The 23,462-nt window shown below is 44.0% G+C and overlaps 1 protein-coding gene across 1 annotated transcript in view; it reads right to left on the bottom strand.

Moving 5' to 3' along the window:
• The window catches only part of CUNH1orf21 (chromosome unknown C1orf21 homolog), a 106,220-nt gene that overhangs the window by 32,501 nt on the left and 50,257 nt on the right, over positions 1-23,462 (bottom strand). Inside the window, exon 3 of the mRNA XM_050306653.1 lies at positions 10,491-10,585. Coding sequence (XP_050162610.1) covers positions 10,491-10,585 — 95 coding nt within the window. The remainder of the gene's footprint in view (positions 1-10,490; positions 10,586-23,462) is intronic.

Raw genomic sequence — 23,462 nt, 5'->3', positions numbered from 1 at the left:
CTGTTAATGAGCTTCCCCAGCAGCCATTCTCCCTCCCTTTCTCCGGAGAAGACACCATTAAATCAGGACGCCTTCTGCCCCCACGTGCCCTCACATCCCAAAAACCCTGAGCTGACACAGGCCTGGGTAGCCCAGCCCCTTCTGAGACCCCCTCATTTCCCTGGAAGAATTAAACAAAAAAAAAAAAAGAATTATTAAAAAAATCCCCTTAAAAATGTTCCCCGCAGATTCAAACAATTCTGTGCAAAACACCAGCGATTTCTTGGCGGCGAATTTGAAACGTTTCCCGACTTTGCTCACGTAATTGCAACGAAAATCGAAATATCAAACAAGGAAACACAAAACAACATCTGCAGCGGTGGAAAACCTTCCTGCTCAATAATGATGTGGGCACACAATTGCCTCACAGGTGGAAAATCTAACAAAAACGGTGACTATTGAAACAGAAAAATAACATTTTGTGCTCATTCAGTACAACAGACACTGTCTATCTGAAAGTTTGTTAGTGCTCTCCTATTACAATTTCTATTCCTGGGAGTACTCCTCACTCTTGGATCTTCCAGTGTAAATTGCTTGTAAAAGTAGTTTTTAATGTTTCTAACCAAATAACCAAGATGAATGAGGAATAAACATGCTAAAAATAATTTAGGTGATCGAGAAAGTCTCATACGGATTGGGTAGTGGAAAAAAAAGGCGTTGTTTGTGTAAAAAAAGGAGACAAAATCCAAGTAGTTCAAAACAATGATGGTACTAAATGGACTGGGAGCTTCTGGTTTTCTAATCCCAGAACAGAGGAGCAACAGGGCTTTTAGGAGACTAGTGGTAAATTCAAAGCTGAAAACGTTCATTTGAGAAAATAAGTAAGAAAACTCTGTTTTTCAAGCAATGACAACTCTAGATTATGCAACATGCTGCTAGCACATGCTGTTCATGGCAAGCAGGGAAGTTCAGGCTTGCAGAGAACCCTCTGGATCTCTTCTTACCTCTCCCTGTAGTGCTTCTGCTCATTTTCCCATTTTCTTCTTTAAAGATATTAGTTAGGGAAGTTCGCAAAATAAAATACTTTCCACTGAAAAAAAAATCCCTGCAGTGTAAACAGAGTACAGCCAAAACACACTGACTGTATGAAGGATTTGCCTGAAACCAACCCTGAATGCCCCACCCCTCTGAGGGCTTCACCTCAGCTTCAAGCAATCAGAATTAATAAAGTCACAGAACCATAAAGGTTGGAAAAGCCCTCTAACATCGTCGAGTCCAACCACTAACCTGACACTGCCAAGGCCACCACTCAACCGTGTCCCTGTGCACTTACACATCTGTACTGGTTTGGGGTCTAAAATGGCACATCTCACCTCTCTTTTCCAGGTGCAATAGTGTATTCAGACTAAGACTGAGAGATCATTAGGGCTGCATGGTTAAATATCTAATGAAATATCTACAGATAAATTTGCCTGTTATTACTCTGTGCACTTCAGCAATCTCCAATTACAGAATCACAGACTATGCCGAGTTGGAAGGGACCCTCAAGGATCACTGAGCCCAACTCCTGGCCCTGCACAGGACCATCCCCAGGAGTCACACCCTGTGCCTGAGAGGATCATTCAAATGCTTCTGGAGCTCTGGCAGCCTTGGGGCTGTGCCCACTGCCCTGGGGAGCCTGTTCAGTGCCAACCACCCTCTGGGGGAAGAACCTTTTCCCAAGATCCAACCTGACCCTGCCCTGACACAACCCCAGGCCCTTCCCTCGGGTCCTGTCACCGGTCCCCACAGAGCAGAGATCCTGTCCCTGAAAAGAAAGCTTGAGCAGACCCATAAAACACCCATAATTCAATGTGAACAGATGAAAGACTGAACTTCTTCTCTGCTGCTATCACAAGGCAGGAGGACAGCAGAGCACAGCTCACCAGTGGCCAGTGCTGCTCCAGACTGGGACCCCGAGCAGTCTGCCCAGCTGTCTGCATTTACCAGCTCTAGCCCCTATCAGTGCCTTCTGATGATTTTAGGTATTTCTGCATGTTCATTTCTGCCTGTATCTCGCCTTACCCTCTGTTCCAAAAGAGCAGAATTAATAATTAACACCTACCAGGCAACTGCTGAATAGCAAGTACCAAAACAGAGGATACAGAGAGCTTCTCCTGGTGACAGCTCACAAAATCCTACAGCTCATCTTTCTTAAAGCTTCAGTTCCTCAAGTGTGGAGATGCTCAAGTTCTTAAAAAAAAAATAATTAAAAGAATAAAAAAGTATCTCAGTTATTAAAAAAAAAAAAAAAAAAAAAGGAGTGGAAGGTTGCCAGTCCTTACAATGATGGAATAAACTTCTAAAGAAAAAGCTTGCTGCCTTGCCATGACTGCTGACTTCTGCAGAAACTCCCCTGTTAAAATGATACAGGCATGGGAAAACCACAATTCCTGCCTCCACAAGTGATGGGAACATCTCTGCAGGTTTTGGAAGAACCCCTCACACCAAAGATGTAAACTGGTCCTGAAAACATGTTCCTGAGAGCTGCCCTGGGCTCCTGCCCATCACACCTTCACTACCACATTTTTCCACCATCAGCACTGCAATCACACGTTGCCTCTGGACACTGTTATTTTAATATGCTTAGAAAGAAATGTAATTATGTATGTTTTAAGCTTTCTACTTAAAAGTCACATTCATCAAGAGCATGATAAATCTTATCACCCTACCTCTCCACAGGGCACTGTGGAGGTTTTATTCAACAAAGGGGGAAGAAGGAAACAAGGTCTGGTCTGAAGAAATGAAGCTGGAGGACAAAAATTTTTATATTATTTTCTGACTTGCTAAAAATATTTATTAATAGTATACACTTATCATTTAGATTTTCATAATGAAATGGAGAAAAAATGAATGCTTCTTCACCAAAACCATTTTAATAGAATCCAGAGGAAAAAGAATATTAATAGTGCAATCATTTACTTTGATGTCTATATAATATGCAGTGACCCATAAGGGGAATGAGCTAAAACTGTCATAAATTCATTATGAGAAGCCATTCTTTGAAGAATATCACTGCAAATTTGAAATGAACCAGGCAATATGGAAATCAGCTAATTGCACAGCATTTAAAATGACTGGCTCTGGTAACAACGTCCTTTCCTTGCACTTATATTTCAGCTGCAAATGCATTTCTTCCAAAAAACACTGGAAAAGTTGACTTGTGAAAATTGAAATGCTGTAATTACTTAGCAGTGACAGCGACAGGGCAGCGTTCATTTAGGATATCACACTTTGAGGGGAAAAAAAAGAAACCAGAGAATGATTTTATAATTTTCATTTCTCTGGGAAAGGGAATCTGGGATGACACACACCATCAAAAGTGCCAATCCTGACCCTGTCAATGAAGACTGGAGGAAAATACTATATGATCCCAGGGGAATTTCTTAGGTATCATCTTACAAAAATAAAAAGCAAAATTCCTCTTAAAATCCTACAATGATTTGGGTTAGAAGGCACTTTAAAGCTCATCCAGTTCCACCCCCTGCCATGGACAGGGACACCTTCCACCAGCCGAGGCTGCTCCAAGCCCCGTCCAACCTGCTCTTGGACACTCCCAGGGATCCAGGGGCATCCAGAATTAGAAAGACTCCACTGAGTTACTTTTTCAGTTTTAATCCCTGCCTTTCCTTTGCTCACTTACTCTGCGGCTTCAGTTCTGTGGGTTTGTTCTTGAACTGAAGACGGGGAGCAGCTCCACGAGGAACCTGTGGGACCTGTTCCCACAGAGCTCCCTCGGGGCCCCGGGATTTGGCTGACACAGCACCCAGGCAGAGTGGATGCCTGTCCTTGTGGGAAAACGTGTGGGGGAGCAGCCCGGCTTCGGAGCCCTCCGTTCCCTGCTCTCTCTGTCAGTGCAGGAGCTGCCATGGCTGGGTGGCACAGGAACCTCCTGGGCATTATCCCACCCCCATGCTCACCTGGTGATGCTCACGGTGTCCTTTAATTACTCCTATGCCCCCAGAACCAAAGAAAACGGCGTCTGGATTTCTTTTTTCCCCTCACGGAGTGACCCAAGCCGTAATTTTCCATGTGTTTTTGCATTTTACTCCCTGCTCCCTCCAAGAACCAACAGCATCTTCAAGTATTTTGTTGAGCTTAGGCTTTTTATCTTCTATATACAGATCTTACATCTCTATGTACTGGTACTGCAGTGCCTAAAGGGGCTCCCAGAGAGCTGGAGAGGGACTTTGGGCAAGAGCCTGGAGTGACAGGATAACTGGGAATGGCTTCACACTGACAGAGGCAGGGTTAGATGGGGCATTGGGATGAAATTCTTCCCTGTCAGGGTGGGCAGGCCCTGGCACAGGTTACCCAGAGAAGCTGTGGCTGCCCCTGGATCCCTGGAAGTGTCCCAGGCCAGGTTGGATGGGGCCTGGAGCAGCCTGGGCTGGTGGAAGGTGTCCCTGCCCAGGGCAGGAGGTGGGACTGGATGAGCTTTCAGGTCCCTTCCAACCCAAACCAGTCTGTGATTCCATGATCTGAAAACAGGAGCAGGGAAAACAGCAGGGCAAGAGGCAGAGAAATTAATAGCCTATCCTTTATATATAGAAAATTTCTAGGTATCCATCTCTGACTGGATAATGAACATGATGAAGCTGTCCCAGTGCTCATCCCTGCAGCTGACCCCATGCTGGAGTGGGACAGGGCCTCCTGCATCATGTTGAATGCAGCAGTGAAAGGAAACAAGGGGTCAACACAAGATTTAACAGGCACAAACTCTTCAGGGCAGACAAAACCCGAGAAAACCCCTTCTTTCTAAAGGCTTGGGCATTTCTAGTTTCTTTCCTCCTACAAGCAGAGCATGGAGGAAGTTCGATCCTGAAATGGTGTGTTCTGAAACACCATCACTGCAAAACAATTTTAAAATAAATAATTAGGAAACTCGAGCCTGGATTCTTAGCACTGAGTACACATTAATATGTACTAATTTTCTTTTTTACAAAGCTCTTCACCAATGTACTACAACAGTGCTGTGATAAATACAGAATTACACATTCAAAGCACAGCAATTCAGAGCTTACCTAGCAGCACTGGGTTTAAGCACCTTGAAGCCTCAAATTAATTATATTTCCGTGTTTAAATTTGCCCTTATGGGCCACAGCAAGGAAAACACCACAAATATCCCCAATAAATTTAGTGGCGGCCACCCTAATTTTTTTTCAACTGGTTTATTTCTTCATATTTTTTTAGCAACTAGATTGGGCAGCTTGGCCATAGAATTAAAAAGGTGTTTTCCTAAACTGATGTGGAACTCAGGCATATGCCAACCTTTCCACTGCACATCAGGAATGTTTACAACTGATGCACCCACAATATGCATTCTGCACACTCTAATATATCTATTTAAATAGGGATCTTCCCTCTCACATATTACATTTTATCCAGCTATTAAGGTGTCTCATTCTGCATTTTCATGCCAGGTTTCTAATTTCACACACTTTATCTATCAGATATTACTGTCTGCTTTTAACACATTGCTGCAGAAAATGGTAACTGGTGTTGAATACAGAGCCACGGAGGAGGAGGGTTTGCAATACCAAGTAACACAGAGCTGGGTGATAAATGAAGAACAGCAGCTGGGCTGAGCAGCTCAGGAGAGAGTCAGGAAATAACAGCACACACAAGGCTGACAAAAATTGCATTTGCAGGTAAGTGGAGTGGAAATTTGTACTTATTGGGGAAAACAAAAGGCAAAACGTTGTTATTAAAGGTGGAGTGAGAGAGAGCAAGAGCAGCAGAGAGGCAATTTTCTTCCCAGCTCCAGCAGGAATTCATCTCAAGCTCTAACTTGCAATTTCACTACAGAGCTTCAGGATGAAACAGAGGATTATACCTAATTGTTTGGGGGTTGGATAACAAAGCATAAAAAATCCCAATAAGCGGCCTTTTGTGCCAATGCAGCCCAGAAAAACATGAATAAAAGTTATAAAAACATCCAGACCCTGAAGTGCAGTAAATATGAAGATAGCCACCTAATGCAAAAGAAATGCAGTTTCAGGGATTTGATATTTTCAGGGAAATCTTGTACAACTGCAGCTCCATTTGGAGCAAAACTAATACAGCTCATCGAGTTTGCCAAAGCAATGCTAAAGCTGCAGGAATACCACACACCTTCTCATTTCACCTCTTCTGGCAGTCAAATTCGACAAAGGAAAGCCCTGTGAGAGCATGGAAATGAGCACAATTAAATTTGTCCTATTATGAATGTTAAATAGGCTGTTATGTAATTGTACTGTATGTATTTAACGTGGTGGTGGAGAGATAAACAGTCCTTCCCAAACCAAGAATGAACTGATCTTTAGAAATGGGGAAATGTGTTGTTTATTCTGGTCACAGCTCCTCACAGCAGGTAGGTTTCAGAATGGATTTTACCTTTTAAAATCTTAATAACTGCCTGAATTTTAGCGTTTTAGCTTTCCAAGGGTATGAGACACACGATCAGCCATCATTACCCTTTGCTAATGTTCAGGGCCAAAAAAACCTCATCAAGTGAGAGTGGCAAACTCAACGTTGGGAAAACTCCCTTTGTTTTGGAGAAGGCTGATCATAAACCCCTTAAACAACATACAGTCCCCCCCAAAAAGATGGGAAAATGCAGGAGAGGTCCCTTCTGCTCCAGTGGGGTTTTGCAGAGCCCCTGTGGATCCACAGAGAGTTGAGGTTTAGTTTTAACACGGGGGGTGGATCCATCACCTCACGTGGCATGCTGGCACCAAGCAATGCATGGAGACAAAGCCCAGGAACCCCAAAAAAACCACCCCAGCCAGCCCTCCTGCTTCTGAACTCACAAATAACCATCACAGCTGCTCACTTACCTCCAGGAATAATAACACACACAGGACCTCCTATGCACCATCACATCTCATGTGAAAATTAGCACACCTTCCATATATTTTCTTACACACACACACACATATATATATATTTACATATAATATACATATATATGTGTCCCACCACTTGTTATTTAAAAATGTATACAGCACAAATTACTTCTTTCTTTCACCTATCTACCAGTTCTTCAGAGATCTGACTCCAAATGTCCCTGGTTTAGCTGAGCAGCTATCACAGCACATGGTGCAGAGTGACAGCATGCAGTGTAACCCCAGCTCTCCAGCACTTAATCCTGCTACATCCCATTCCCATCCTCAGGGTGTGGGACTGTCAGCTCGACTGCAACACGCCTGTCTTCATTTTGAGGATGGAGACGCTCAGGAAGGTGTCAGAGGTACCAAGAACGAAACCAGGACAGGACTGATCCCAGCAGCAAGTGGAGAACTGGAGAAACAACCTGAGTAAAGAAGTGAATCAGGCCGATGGATAGAAAGGCAGGCAGGAAAACAAGAGACTTTGACAGTCTGAAACAAGCTTGACTTTTTTATCCTTTCTTATTTTCTTTTTTTTACCCCCTTGTCAAGAGCCTACGATTTAAGTCAAGGAGGCCTTCGATTCTGCCAGAAAACGTCTTCCCATGGAGCATCTTCTGCTTCACCTGGCACAGCCATTCCCGTTGTCAGTGCATCTGAGGAGTATTTCTGCTCTACCACGTCAGACTTGCTCAAGTTCTGAGCTCTGCTTAAGCCTCAGGTTGGAGCCGAGAAGCTGGTGATTCACTGACAGAGCCTCATCTCTCCCACGGATTCCCACGCTCGTACCAGCCCTTCTCCGGCTCTCTCCTCAAGCAAAATAAAAGCCTGGGGCTCTGACCACAGGACCCCAGGATGAAATGACAATTTCCCTGGTGCCTGCCACATCCTCCTATTCTCTATATCTTACGTATGTGACCTTTTTTTCCCCCCCTCCGACTCAGAAATATTGCAACACCAAAGGCAGAGATGGCAGCACATCAAAGAGCCCCTAAGTCGTAAAGGGAGAGGTTTTTATTTTCACTTGAGCTGAGATTTTTTTTTAATTTTTTTTTTTTAAGCAAGACTTCAAAATACCATAAAAAAGGGAACAAGAGATGATAATGGGATCCAAAAAATTCAATGGCATCTGAATAACATAATTCAAGCATCACTATCAGGGGACAAGATAACCCACAGCAGAGCCGTTCCCAGGCACAGACTGTAAGGACACTGAGGTCATACATCTCATCTGGGCCGTTGTTTCTGCAAAGGATGCGAATTTGCAGCCCTGTGACAATAAAGAAACGTGGGATTAAGGAACGAGAAAAGGGGAAATCGAGGGCCGGTCGATTCTCCCACCGCCTTTCCTTGTTCCTAAAATTTCTGTTGCCTGGAAATGGCTGATGAGAAGCCGGGATTACGTAAGCGCTTGCCAACTTTTCACCCGTTAAGAAAATCAAAGCCTGAGTGATGGGTAGCTTAACCCATCCTCTAAGCACTGAACTAAAACATGTTTACTGAGGACAACTTGGAACAGTGAAACCCGCCTGAAAAAATCCAGGAGTGACGAGGACTTGACAATTCCCAGGATTAAGAAGCTGCATGCATTACAGACAAGGTAATCTCCTTATAGTGAGATGAGGAAAAGGAAAATAAAGCCTTTTTGGTGTGCAAGACAGTTTTTGTTTTAAAGTATATACATCCTGACTGAAGGCTTTCTTGTGTTACTGTCTTTTTATTTCCCTTCTGATAAGCATGAGAGAGAAGAGCTATACCAGCCCTCAGAATCCATATGAAGTTCCATTTTCCAACAAACCCACTGCTCCCATCAAACAGGGCCCATCAATAATAAAATACCAAGCACTGCGCTGTAGAAATGGCTCTTCCTAAATTTAATCAGGCCAGCACTTAGATGCTGCAGGACAGCAGGAACTAACCAAAGTGCAAAATATCTTGAGCTAGTTTGGGATACAACTTCAGCCACTGTGTCACCCCAGCAGACCTGAGCTTTCCTGAGCCTTCCCTTGCTGTCCTTCAAGTGGCACGTTACCTTCTGCAAATACTCCAATTTAACTGCAGCTGAAGGATAGTCTAAAATCTAGACAGAATATCCTGAGCTGGAAGGGACCCACAAGGATCATCCAGTCCAACCCCTGGCCCTGCACAGACACCCCAACAATCCCACTCTGTCCCTCAGAGCGTTGTCCAAACCCTCCTGGAGCTCTGGCAGCCTTGGGGCTGTGCCCACTGCCCTGGGGAGCCTGTTCAGTGCCAACCACCCTCTGGGGGAAGAACCTTTTCCCAGTATCCCTCCTACTAAAGCTGGATGTACCGGGGATGCTGCTGGAAAAGGGGATATTCTCAGCAACGTTTCTGAGGCTCTAAAAAAAAAAAAAAAAAGACCCTAAAATCCTGCTACAAACTGATGTTGCACTGTCCTCTGGAGCATTAGCAATGCAAAACTGCAGGTGGCAAATACCTAACCTGGAGATCTGAGGAGGAAACTGTGTCACCTGCTGCTCAACCACTGCTTGAGCAATGGGGTTAGGACAGCAAAATAAACTCTGTTTCCTGCAGGAATGCTCGTGGAGCCCTGTTAGACAAGTGTGTGGGTCTAGAAGAGCGACTATGAAGCATCCAATTGCCTGGAGATCACTTACATCTCCAGGAAAAGAAAAAAAAAATCCCAAACAGTGGCTTTTTGTACAATTACTGCCAAAGGGAAATAAATCCTCAGCTGGTGATAATGGTTACAGTTCCACTGAAGGCTGATGATGATGATGTTCCCCCCTCTGCTCCTACTGATGGAGTGTGGGGGGAAAACCAACCATCCAAGCTGCAGTGAATGAGTGGGACCAGATGTGAGATTTTGCACCCAGCTATGAGAACTGTGGGATGTCTTGGGAAATTTCAACTGGGCAAAGCCCCAGCCAGCCAATCACAAAACCCAAGTTCCTCCAGCCTTAGAAGAGAAGAAACGACTTCTCAGAAATGCCAGAAGTGACTCAACTGACATTTTTAAGCTGCTTCAACAGCATCCTATTGATTTCAAGTAGTCCTAAGGCTTCACCTGTGACTGCCTTCCTGTAAGTGGAACTACGAGCTGGCAAAGTGCTCAAATCAGGGCAAAAGCAACACACGCGCCACGACTTTTGTGACCCCTTTGTTATGAATATATTGGTTTTCTTCCAGTCCTAACTTCCTTCCCTGTGAATTTTAAAGCATGGAAAACCAGCAGTAATGGTTTACTATCTAGATGAGTAGGTAATACCTACACAAGCAGGTCGTTTCCTTAATGGCAGCGCCCTTGCTGGTTTACCACCCCACACATCTCAAAACAAAGCGTTTGTTCCGGTCTGCAAAGGAGGGGAGGGAGTTATGACCGTGGGAGCGCTCCCTCCAAGACCAAGCAGAGCCCGATTCAGAAAGGCAAGCAGGAAAACGTCACGTTTTGCACCTTCTGTGAGAGCTTTGCTGGGAAGTTGGGACGATTCTGGAGCAGATCCCGTAGCCGTGCGCGAGCCGGGGGTTCGAGGGTGTCACTCCTTATTCACACACATTTCAGGACAAAAGCAGAGCCACGTTATATGCCATTAGATAAGCGATAAGTTCAATCCTTACCAAGTTTTCTTGGTTCCTGGCTGCTATTTTCTGATCATCTTCTCCCCCATTTTTCATGTATTTGACCTCTTCCACTGGTTTGATCCTATACTCATCTGAGCACCAAGGGAAAAAAACAAAAAAAGAAAAAAAAAAAGGTTTTGAACCGGTGTAGTTCAGCAGCTGGGATAGAAATCAAACTAAAACCAAAACAGCTGACTAGAAAAGACCCTAGTTAAGCAAAGCAACTAAAAATTACACGTATATAGTTTCAAAGGCTTAAATGGGATTGATACCAAGGGAGATACTTCTGACTGAAGCTTCAGTAAGAATGTTCAGTTCTGGTTTCCAGAAGTTGTTCAGCAGCTCTCTGGTGTAGCACAGCCATGGCACCACGAAACAGGGATGTTTGGTGTGTACTCTCTCTCAAATCCCTGGTTTTCTCTATAACATGTTCAGTGCAAACAAGTTCTTTGCTCCTGCATCCTCCCTGGATTTTTATTCTCAGTGGGCAAGCAGCAGTTACTACAGAGAGGAGTCTGCTCACAGATATTCCTTGCACTGAAAAAAAGACTCTTTGGAAAAGCAAAGCTGATGGAGGCTACTGAAAATTTAAGTTAAAAGCTGGTAAAAACAGCTCACACCAAACCCCACTGCTTTTTCTTTTTCCTTTTTTTTTTTTTTCTTTTTTTAATTTTGTTTTTCCTTAGGACACAATGTACAGTCATGGAATTATTTCTGGAGAAAAGGCCCCATGCCAACCATCTTCCTCTCCCCATTTCCCACCCAGCAACCGTTTTTTCCTGCACGTGAACATTACCCAGACAGAAATCCAGCCTGAAAATGAGGAAGAAAAAAACCACTAAGATTCTTGCTTTGCCCTTAACATTTATCAGCTTGGCATTTCAGCTCTTCAAATAATAAATTCCCAGCTCCCATATGGAAATATTATCTATCCCACAGGAAGGTTCAATAAAGAGATTTTTTTTTTTCTTTGGTAGGACAAGATTGGATTTGGGGAGAAGTGATTTTTCTCTCCAGCCTAAAAACCCAGTGCCTGTAGTACCAACATTGCCTTTTCTCAGCCTCTTTGTGCTTTGGTTCTCTTTGTTAGACATGAATCTACTGGAAAAAATACCCAGAGTTTTGCACCCACACTCCTCCAGCCAGGATACACGATGCAGAAGAGAAACTTTATCCCACAAAAGTGGCAAATATTAATACAGAGTGAAATGAGACACAGTGCACTGGGAATGAAAGGCAAAACCTTGGCAAATTAAAAGAAACCACATAAAATTTCCTATTTCTGTGTGCGTTTTCAAGCAATTTCTCTCATTTGATGAGGGAAAAATGGATTTTTCTGGATTACTGCACTGCTAAAAAAGTAATCAACATTATTTAGAAGGAAAGCTGTTTTCTGGAAACTGTGAACCCCAGAACCTGTAAGTTAAATAAGCCTTACTTTGAAAAGTAAGGCTTATTTATAAAAGGTTCTTTTTAAAAATAAGACTGCTTGAAAAACAATCCAATTTTAAAAAGTACAACATGGCTTTGCATTTGCTTTAGTCTGTATCTATATGGGTTTTTTTATTATAGGGTTTAAATAAAACTGTGGTTTTATCAAATGGCAGCATCTCAGATGCAAAGTCTCAAAAAACAGATGGAAGAATTTCAGGCAATATTATTAGATGGGTAAATGTGAACAACAACTCTGAGAGGGTTTTGTTTGTTTGTTTGTTTGTTTGTTTCAGTGTAATTTAGCCAGTCTGGAGGTGACAATTCATAAACCCAAAAGGGCTGAACACAACAAAGCCTGGGAGTTCGAAGTACTTGATTGACTGCAATTATCTAACTTCCATTTCGCTCCCAGCTCCAGTGATCTCTGCTGTGATTAGCAATAAAACCCACATGCAGAAAAGGCATAAAACTCCCACGGTGGCACGCAGGGATTGGAAGGGGAAAACAGATGAGCAAGAGAAAATAGCACAGGGGAAGTCTGCAGAACCCTCAGCTCGCCCATGGTAACTGGAAAGAGGGAGGCACGGCCCACCCAGCCCGGTGGAAAACGAGGAAGGGATGGAGGTCCTGATGTTCAGCAGGCAAAAATAACCTCTGGAACGTGTCTCCTGTTTATTCCAAGAGATTAATTGTGCCTGAACACCGACTGCATGGCAGCCCTGTGGGGACTGTGTGTGAGGGATGCTTCCTTGAAAAACAGCAAGTCAAACAGGGGCACTGATGAGCCCATGGCTGATAACCGGTATAATCAGATTTAGATGTGAAATTTGGATACAGCTGGAGAGGCTTTTAGAGATCACCATCAACAAAATCCCTCAAAAATGCAATTTTAAGTTCACGTTGAAGATGGGCACAGATCCTTCCAACGCCGCATCATTTGTCAGATGCACCAAGTAGCCCTAAAATGGTGGCAAAGAACTTTTGCAAAGACTTCTTGTGTGATTTTCACAAGAGTGTTAGTAAACTTCAGTACTTTACTCGTGAATATAGTAACTACTCAGTTATCTGCAGCACAGTTGGCATTCCCTTCCCCATCCTACCAACTGTAGGAGTGCAGATACCTGGGTAATTCATGTTCAATTCATGCATCAGCAAGAAAGCTTCCAAAAATAAACCAGTCATTTTTCACTGCATTTCTGGGGCAAGCTGAACCCACCACACCAAACAGCAACTCTTACTTTGGAGAAATCCACCTTCCCCTTAGGGGAATGGCTTCCCACTGCCAGAGGGTAGGGATAGATGGGATACTGGGAAGAAATTCTTCCCTGAGAGGGTGGGGAGGCCCTGGCACAGGTTGCCCAGAGAAGCCCCTGGATCCCTGGAAGTGTCCAAGGCCAGGTTGGATGGGGTTTGGAGCAACCCGGGCTAGTGGAAGGTGTCCCTGGTGGAAAAGATGGCCTTTAAAGTCCCTTCCAACCCAAACTAGTCTGTGATTCTATGGATACAGATTTTAAAAAATCATGAGGCCAAAGCAGAAGACCCCTGCTCCTGCAGATGTTAGCAGAAATCAGTCTTGTAATAGCGTCTTACAAAATTAATTTAAATGTCACAGTTCGAACACACAGCGCGTGTTTGAGCGGAAGAAATCTCTGTTTGTTATCTCAAAAACCAATATAACTGTGACACAATCTGAAGCTGAGGAGCTGCCTTAAAGGCCAAGACCATCTCCTGGGATGGCAACATTCATCATTAAAATACACTAAATATAGCAATTAAATTCAAATAATTAATTGCAGAAGATGGGTCTTGCTACATTAGGTTATTATTGGGAGAACACAACTATATACAGACTTTTTTTCACTAGGTGAAGACAATATTTATCTTCTATAGATATGATATGCATAAGACAAGGTGTTCAGAAACTACAGATTCTGAAATATTTGAAGAGATTGTTCTTGTTCTGAAGTTCCTGTCAGGATGAAAGAACTGGAAGCCCAAGAGAATGGGTGTTTAAGCAACAGGCAGACCTTGAAGACCTCATGGTCATTAATGGCTTTAGGTGAATATGAAAATTGTATTTAAGACATGCTGGATGAATGGGCCTTTACTGCCTTTCCTGAAAATATTTGCAAAATCTGCTAACTGGGTTTTGCTCAATAAAGTAAGAGTGACCTGGAGCTGAAGAAGTAAAGGATGATAAAAATCACCTTTTGATTTTTATCTTCTGATTTCTACTAAAGGAAATACAACACTTTGAGGTATTTTGGTCTGAGTGATCAGAAATGAACCCAGAGAAATCCTGAAATGCTGACTGAGATCCAGTAGGACCTAACTAAGCCTGGCAGTTAACAAGACCTTTAAAACTGTAAGAAGCTTGGAATAAAGGAAATTATATAAAGTTCTGTGGATCTTTACCTTGCTCTTCTTCCTTAATAAAGTTTTATACATATTAAAAAAAAAAAAAGTGAAACATCTTGCTTATTTCTTGGACAGAACTAAAAACCAAGCAGTGAATATGAGAAAAAAATTATGACACTATAACTCAGAGTGTGGTATGTCATATATAAAGAGAAATACATCTCTGTGGTCCTTTTAGGAGTAAAAGTAAAAATCAAGTCCTGTCTTCTATTGTGTGGTATATTACGTAAAAAGAGAAGCTTTCCAATAACTCATATGGGGGAGGAATGGGTTTACAGCACTGGCACAGCAAATCCTAAAGCAACTCAATTAAATCAAAAGAAAAACAACATAAATGAACCACAAACAAAAGACAGAAATACTGCAAGCATAACACCCACCACAAAATCCCAGGATATAAAGCAGGAACGCCTCTAGCTCCAAACTCTGGGGGAAAGGCAAGGGAGGAAGAATTCTGAAGTTGAATATGCTGCAAAAATTCTCAGCAGGCAAATCTTATGAATGAAGATCTCCATCTGGAAACAGATAGTTCCACTCAAACATGTCACCCGGTTGCCATGGCGACGTGACAGAGAAAACCAGCACTCATTAATAATGATTGCAGTGATAAATGAGCATATCAACTTATAATATTGAAACAATTACTGGATGGGGGGAGAGGGGGGAAGCTATGGTTGTTCTTATGAGAAAAATTTCTTCAGCACTTCCAGCCATGGCTGTAAGTGCCTTCACCACAGAAACATCAGTAATGACGCTAATTCTGGCTCAGAGTGAAAAAAAGAAAAAAAAAAGCCACCTGGTAAAAAAGCATAACTTCATCAAATACATCTGAACTCACTGTCAGGCTCGGAGAGGTCTTTTGTAAAAACATCTAGCCTTTAAAAAAATAAATAAACAAACAAAATGTTGATTTACACTGCATTCCCATTTCAGACATCTAAGGACAAACAGATTTGGCTCTGCTGTCATCAAGAGGGATGATGGGTGAGCCTCTCCTCTCTATTTTTAGTGAGGTATCAAGTATCAGGCAGGAGGTAAAAGTGGTACTTCACTCACAACGCCAAGAAGAAAGTTTCGAAACACACCTTCATTTTCCTGTGCTTCGTATCTTTCCATAGTCACTCTTGCCTTCCTGTCACAGGACATGCCAAGATTTATCCTTTGTGCATAATAAGACACATTTCTATTCTGTGAAACACGAACTTTCTGTCTAACAGCTTCCTCTGTGCCATACTTATTTCTGCCAGGTGCAGAAAGTACTCCTAGTGCTGAGAGTGCCACGGATCAAAGCTTCACGTGCTCTCCTCTCCTCTCCTCTCCTCTCCCAAAGGCTTGGAAGCTGACAGCTATATTTAGATAAAGGGCTGAGCTGCTCTTTCTAAAAATGTTTGTTAAAAACCATAAGGCATTTTGATGCAATTTAACTGAAACATGGAGCAGCAGGTGAGCCCACTTGGATGCTGAGCACCAAACATTCCAAACATCATAAAATCACAAAATGGTTTGGGTGGGAAGGGACCTGAAAGCTCCTCTTGTTCCAACCCCTGCCATGGGCAGGGACACCTTCCACCAGCTCAGGTTGCTCCAAGCCCCATCCAGCCTGGCCTGGGACACTTCCAGGGATACAGGGGCAGCCACAGCTTCTCTGGGCAGCCTGTGCCAGGGCCTGCCCACCCTCACAGGGAAGAATTCCTTCCCAATATCCCACCTAACCCTGCCCTCTGGCAGTTTGAAGCCATTCCCCCTTGTCCTGTCACTCCAGGCCTTTTTAAATAGTCTCTCTCCATCTTTCTTCTCAGTTTCTTCAGGCACTGAAAGGTCACAATCAGGTCACCCCAAAGCTTCTCTTCTCCAGGCTGAATAATCCCAGCTCTCTCAGAGCAGAGCTGCTCCAAGCCCTCTGATCATCTTGGTGCTTCCTCTGGACTCTTTCCAACAAGGTTCATGCCCTTCCACTGCTGGGCTGAGCTGGAGGCAGCTCTGCTGGAGCTCATCTGTGAAGGAGGAGTACTCTGAGCTCCACACTCTACACTGGGAGGACACGAGCAATAGAAAGGGCCAGGCCAGACATCAGGGAAAAAAATAAACTCCTTAACCACAGGGACAGTCAAGGAGCAGAATTAAGACTGCTTGGGTGGCTGCAGTTTCCACTCCCTGAGTCCTCAGCCTTGAGTGCCCCAGGTTAAAGTGCACCCTGTTTGGAGCACTGGAGGGGTGAGATGAGCTGCTAAGTTCATCCCAGAACTGTTACTGTATGTGTGTATCAACGGCACAGATACCAGCACAAGCTGGTCAACAGTTAGAGAAAGTAGTTGCAAAACCCCTGTAAATTAATTATTTCTCAAACTAAACACTATGAAATGGAGGATATCTAAGTTATCTTCTCAGCTGCAGCTTCAAGCACTCAAATAGAGCAGCACCTCCATGTTCATTTGATCCTACATGGATGTTTTGATTCTGACTTAAATGCAGAGATTCACAGCTGTGGGGGTGGGTTTCCGATCCACTGGATGTGGGCTGGGAGTGAAATTTCACCGGAGATCAACCAGCACTGGGAGAGAAGCCCATTGTCTTCCTCTGTCACCAACCCCCAAAGCTATCAATTCACGGGCAATTCTAGATCCCAGTGATCACGTTGTTTTCAGAGCCATGAATAGAATAATAAAAACAGCTCAGGAAATAAGCCAACCCATTTTTCTCGAAGGATTATCTGAAAACACTCGTCCAGATTTCCCAAGTCAAGTTATCTTGCCCTAATCCAATCTAAAAACACAGCCACTGCTGGGAGCTGAGGCACTGGACACCACTGGATATTAAACAGAGAATAGATGCACGGACAACACACCAATCCTGCCAACAAAATACGAATCACCTGACAGAAAAACCTCTTTAAAAATCAACAGACTACACAGATGGCAGCACATCTGGAAAGACCACCCTCAAGTATTTTTTTTTTCTTCTTCCTACACAACCCTAACATGTGCCCAAGGAACGCCAACAACTGCTTCTGCACAAGGCAGATGTGACTGCTGGGGTTCTTTTTTGGGGAGGAAAAAAAGAGATTGAGACATTCAGTGTAACAAAAATCAGACCCTACATGCAGGATTTCTGCAGAGTTGGAAGGACACTTGTCCTAAAGCTCAGCAAGGCAGGGAGAACTCTCTTCTAAGCTCTCAAGCAGTCCCACGGCACATCCAGCTCCTCATGAAACATTAACTCCCTCAAGGGTGATGGCTACCTGAGAAATTTTGCCAAATTCCCTTCTACTTCATCAAACTAGCCCTTTGCAGGCCCAAATCATGAAGCCCTCACAGAGACACTCCACTGAACATCGACTGACACATCAGGAGATGTGCAGCTGAATCAAGGAGATCATGACTTGGTTCCTTCTTCTATTTGGTTTCCTCTCGACCAAAAGGTTCCCAAGGCTACTCTACATTTTTGACTGTCATACAGTGCAAGAACTGTGAAAACCAGAGTTGTACATCAATTTCCTATCACATCATGCACAAAGGCTTGTGTTAACTAACCTTGCACCAGGGGCATCAGGCCCATTGCTGTGTCTACCTTGGTGGTAGGTAGGTCAGAGGAGTACTTTGGCAGGGAAAAACAAGCCAACACATAAACAGAAAGCACACTGAGGGAGGTGATTCTGCCCCTCTGGCCCTCTCAGGTGAGACCCCTCCTGCAGAGCTGCCTCCATCCCTGGGGTCCCTGCACAGGCAGGACGTGGAGCTGCTTGAGCAAGTCCAGGGGAGGCACCAAGATGATCAGAGGGCTGGAGCAGCTCTGCTGGGAGGAAAGGCTGGGAGAACTGGGATGGTTCAGGCTGGAGAAGAGAAGGCTCTGATTGTGGCCTTCCAGGACCTGAAAGATGGAAAGAGACTTTTCACAAAAAGACCTTGTAGTGCCAGGGCAAGGAGGAATGGCTTCTCACTGCCACAGGGCAGGGTTAGATGGGATATTGGGAAGGAATCCTTCCCTGTGAGGGCAGGGAGGTCCTGGCACAGGCTGCCCAGAGATGCTGTGGCTGCCCCATCCCTAGAAGCATCCAAGGCCAGGTTGGATGGGGCTTGGAGCAACCTGAGCTGGTGGAAGGTGTCCCTGCCCATGGCAGGGGGTGGCACTGGATGGTGTTGAAGGTCTCTTTCAACCCAGGCCACTCTATGACTTTACAACATACACACTGATGTGCAAGCAACAGTTGCCCAACTTATGGAAAGTATTTTTTTCCATAAAGATTTCTGCTTCATATGCACACACAGGTCTGCAGACCAAGGAGGGAAGAGAGTTTTCCAGTCAGGATAACACCTCAGATTTTTCCTGCTCTGGCTCAGACTTCCTCCATGCTCCTCAGGGCTACACACTTCTCTTTATGCAATGAAAAGTATGGAAAGATGCAAGAATGAGAGGAATCACAGCTCCTGACAAGATCAGGGACCCCCTGGCCAACAACCCCATTGAACTCCTCTGGCCAGGACACGCTGCCAGCAGCTGCTTCAAGGGTGGGGAGAATGCACCACAACCTTCATTACCTCAGAAAAAGGCTTAAAAATGCAGCCTCGACATCCCTGAAATCCAGTTACCGCTAAACACGCAATTTCTGCCTGGCTTGCACCGTCTTTGTATTTAAGATCTGAGGAAACAGCAGATATAAGATGGTATGAAAAAAAATACAGCCATGTGATCATATAATTAAAGACTTTTGTGCACTCCTCTGCAATTACAAAGCCAAAAAACCAGTGCTGGTGGTGTGCATTCATAACTACCTTTCAGCTACACAGACTTTTGCTTGCTGAAACTCTATAATTCACATATATATGTATGTGTTTATACATACAGACACACTTTTTTTTACCTTTTTTATTATTATTATTATTTAATTAACACATAACTTTGAGGCAGACGCCAGGTTGTTCAAAGGGAACCATTTCTCAGGTGGAGGAGATTACAGCCACGATGCTTGACAGGAAGGATGCTCAGTAAATGCAATTATCTAGCCCACTAAAAAGATCAAATTGAGAAATGAAAGCAGGAGAGGAAACAAGCAGCAGATTAATTAAAGGAACAGTGAGGAGGAAAACAAAGGGTCTGTGCCTTTAAAATACTGCTGTTCATATGAAGCCACCGGGTAGGTTTCTGGATTTAGGATGCCCCAACATTCCCCCACCATAACAGGGGATCAGGAAGGGCCTCCCTGCACCTTGAACACAGCACAGCATGGCCAGGCTGGAAAGGCCACTTCAACTCCACTTCACTGCTCTGTTTTCAAATTGTCCCTTGGAAAGTTAAAAAAACCCCACCAAGTGCAAAATATTTAACTCTTTCCAGATTTTTCAATGTCATAATGAAACTCTCGGTGTCTGCTGCCCCAGCCAGCGTCCGTCTCTGTACTCCACTGCAGGACAGTTATCATTTTAGCACTGAACCTGTCAGGGACTATTCAGATTCCACAAAAAAACCTAACTGAGCATTACTCTGAGCACCCCTCGCGCAGCACTGCAGGTCCTGCCCCTTTATAGCCCCACTAATGTACCCAGAAATTGCTCCAGGCACCAAAAACCCGTCCCACACTGAGCCACCCCAAGAGTTCCCTGGAAAATAAGTCATTACTGCTCCACACCCTCAAAATTACACATATCCTATTACTGCACATACAGGATGAGGTGTCTTCAGTTTCCTTGTCAATAAAAAAGCCGATTCCTCTTTACTTAACAAGCAATGCCATTCTCAATCAGTCAACTATTAAATGAGATTGCTGCCCTGCAAAGTAGGACTTGAAATGGATTTTTATATCCTTTCTGGCACAGTGGCTTTCTTCTATTAGCCTATCAAATTTTCACTGCTCATGTACCTCAAAGAATATTTATAAATCAACAGCTATTTCATTTTTATTAATTCCATTATGAAAGGGACAGTAATTATCCAGGAGCAGCAAAGTACTGCAGATCCATGATGAGCACAAACGTCTCCTCACTGCCAGTGTTCCTTTAAACCAGGAGGGGAGGGGAGGACCTAACGAAAACCTGATTTACAAAAATACAGCACATATTTCCAGATGCAAAAGATACCAAAAGTTAATTACATTACTTTCCTTACAGACCATCCAAACAGCTCCCAAAATTAACCTGTCGGGAAGATTTAATATTTTACTGTGGTTACAATGCCCAGAGTTAATCTGTTATCTCTGGAAGTGCCTACCTCCCTCAGCAGCATCCATGTTTTGCAGAAGCTTTACCTAAATCCCAAAAAGCCAATATGTGCCACCCACAGAGGCATTTTGTTGAGGCAGGGATGGGTAATGATGGGAACACCCTAAGGAATTCCCGGACTGGAGAGCGAGGGACTGCCTGGCTCCCAGCCCCGGCCAGTTCGCTGGGGACGTCTGGTTTAACATCTCCATTTACCACATGTGCTAAGCCACAAATTATCTCCCAACTCTCTGCAGGATGCAGCCGGTTGAGAACGACCTCCTCCCCTGTCCCCACTGTCACCACTAACAGAACCTGCCTGTGGGACTCCCAAGAACTCGTCCCCGCTCGCTGCTGGCTGTGTGTGACCACATCAAAGCCAATTACACATCAACACACATATTTAAGAAGTGTAAAAATCACCAGGTGGAAAAGAAAAGAAAATCTTAAAAAGTCAGTGATTTTCCACGCCTTCTCCCCTTCCCTTTGTGCGGCGATTTTTAAAAGAAAGCCAAGGTATTAATGGGTGAGAAAAGGCAGTTTTTAATTGTAGCTAAAAAGAAAAAAATCAAAACAAGAAATGTGTGCTCAGAGCACTTGTTATGAGACTTCCAGCCTAAAAAGACCTCAAGATGCACCCAGTTTCTACAGGTAGAAATACAATATATCATGGAATGACAGAATATGCTGAGTTGGAAGGGACCCATCAGGATCATCCAGTCCAACTCCTGGTCCTGCACAGACACCCAACAATCCCAATCTGTGCCTGACAGCGTTGTCCAAACGTTCCTTGAGCTCTGGCAACCTTGGGGCCATGACCACTTGACAACAAAATACAGGGGATAAAACTCAGGTAATGATAATAAATAGAACCATTAATACAATTTAGAAGACTTCCATAACAAAAAACAATATATATATATATACAAAATAATAAAAAAAATTACATCCCCTTTTTTTCCCATTGAGTAGATCAAGATCATTCCTGAAATCATAAATCCTGAAACAAAGGTGACTTGGTGCTTCTCCCCAGTACCACAGCACACGGAGTGCTCTGAGCCTCTGTCACCTGAACAGCCCCTTGCAGCGCTCCCATTGTAAGAGCAAAAAGGAAATCTACTATTTAAAAGCACCCTAAACCTGATCCTTTCTGCCAGAACCCCCACCTCGTACAGGTAAGAAGAAGAGGCACGTGGCAGGGCACGATTACACCCTCTCAGCAGAAGCCAGGCTTTGTTTTTCACAAGTCCATGAGGCAGAAATCTTCACATTTCCGATTTTCCCCCAGTTTTTACAATTTTTTTCTGGTTCTAGCTCAAGACAGAGAGCACCAGCAATCTTGGGCCTCGGACCAGGGACAACATGACAGTGGGTTGTAAGATTTATTTAAAATACCCACCATGGCACAGTGTTTTGGAGAATTCCCTAATGGAAAAACGCCTTCTATGTTTGCTGCTTCTAACCTGTAAAGGCACCTTCGGCTGCGTATGGGAAGGTACACAAATACTTACTGGTCATGTCCCTTTCCCTTGTATTTAACAGGTATTTATTCCAGTAGATATTCCTACTATAAAATTACAGCCTAATGTTGCCAAAATGAATACACACCCGTGCAGCCACACAGGGCTTACCCGGGGAACTGGAGAATTATCCCCCCAGAGCGAGGTTTTCCTGGACAAATTTCAGGCTTTGGATTTCTGCTGGGCTTTCTTCAGCTTTGTGGCCCAGTAACAAAACACCCGGAAAATGTCAAAAACACTGCAATAATTGAAAGTATAGGGCATTTTAACCATGATTTTTCCTCTTTTACACCTACGGGTAGGCAAAGGACACCGAGGATTTTTAAGCCAAAAAGTAAGTGTGTCTGTACCATAAAACAAACGGATTTCCTTAAGCACCAAGGCTGCCAGAAAATACATCCTGGCTCCTTTCTAGCCAGCCCCAAAGGCGGATGTATGGCCCTATTTATAGCCCACTAATGCAACTGTGAAATGCACACCCCATGCACTTTATTTGTGTTTAGCTCAGACTTTACTCTTCCCATCAAGCTAAGCTTGCAGGAAAGGTCACTCCCAAGAATAACAGCACATTAACTCTGGTCACATATCACCTGCTTGCAGAGACTCAGGGGTGCCCTCAGAGGCCCCCCAGCCACGGGTCAAACTCCTTGGGGTGCTCAGGCACCAGCAGGTAGATTGTAAAAGGTGAAAGCTCACAGGAAAACAAGCAGCAAGGAAGGTATGACCCGCCTGGGATTAATTTCTGCTCCCAAACTGGGGGTAACAACTATTTCTCCACCTTGGCTCACCTTCTCTTTTTAGACTGTAAATCCCCACTGAGGGTGATGAGTCCGACCATGTGTGTTATCACCCCAAACCCAGCCTGGAAACCCGGATAGCACGGCAAAGATCTGCAAAAAAACACTTCCCACACACAAAGGAGAAGGACTCTGCAGAATAATTCCCTCATCCAACACCGTGACAAGGGTTTGTAAACACACTGCTAAGAAGATTAACCACCAGAAGAAAGGAACTACAGAGTCTGAGGGCTGCCTACCTAATTTATGGACACACGCTCTGCTTAAAGTCAAACTCTCTCTCAGGTAGGAAAACCTCAGCAAACCTCTCTGTGGCAAAGGTCTCCTATCCATTTGGGAAAGTCATCTTATTTGAGGTCTTTCTGGGGTTTTTTTCCAAAGGAAAAACTCCAAATATGCATCAAGGAATGTCTTCTACCACTCTTGTTTTACTGCCCTGAAACAATTTAAAACTCAGTATGTTTCCAGCACCCAGGTATCCTAAAAAGCTACTCTCCCATCACTTCTGAACTGGTTTTCTTCCCTGCTGGATCAAGGAAACTACAAAACCAATCTTCTTAAAAGTGGCAAGGTATCTTCTTGCAGCCTACAGGAACCTTCCCGTGGGCT

The sequence above is a fragment of the Myiozetetes cayanensis genome, unplaced genomic scaffold (assembly GCF_022539395.1).
Source record: "Myiozetetes cayanensis isolate MyiCay16 unplaced genomic scaffold, myiCay2020 scf12, whole genome shotgun sequence".
Classification (NCBI taxonomy): Eukaryota; Metazoa; Chordata; class Aves; order Passeriformes; family Tyrannidae; genus Myiozetetes; species Myiozetetes cayanensis.
Note: the sequence above shows the minus strand (reverse complement) of the source record. Positions and strands in the feature narration are given on the sequence as shown.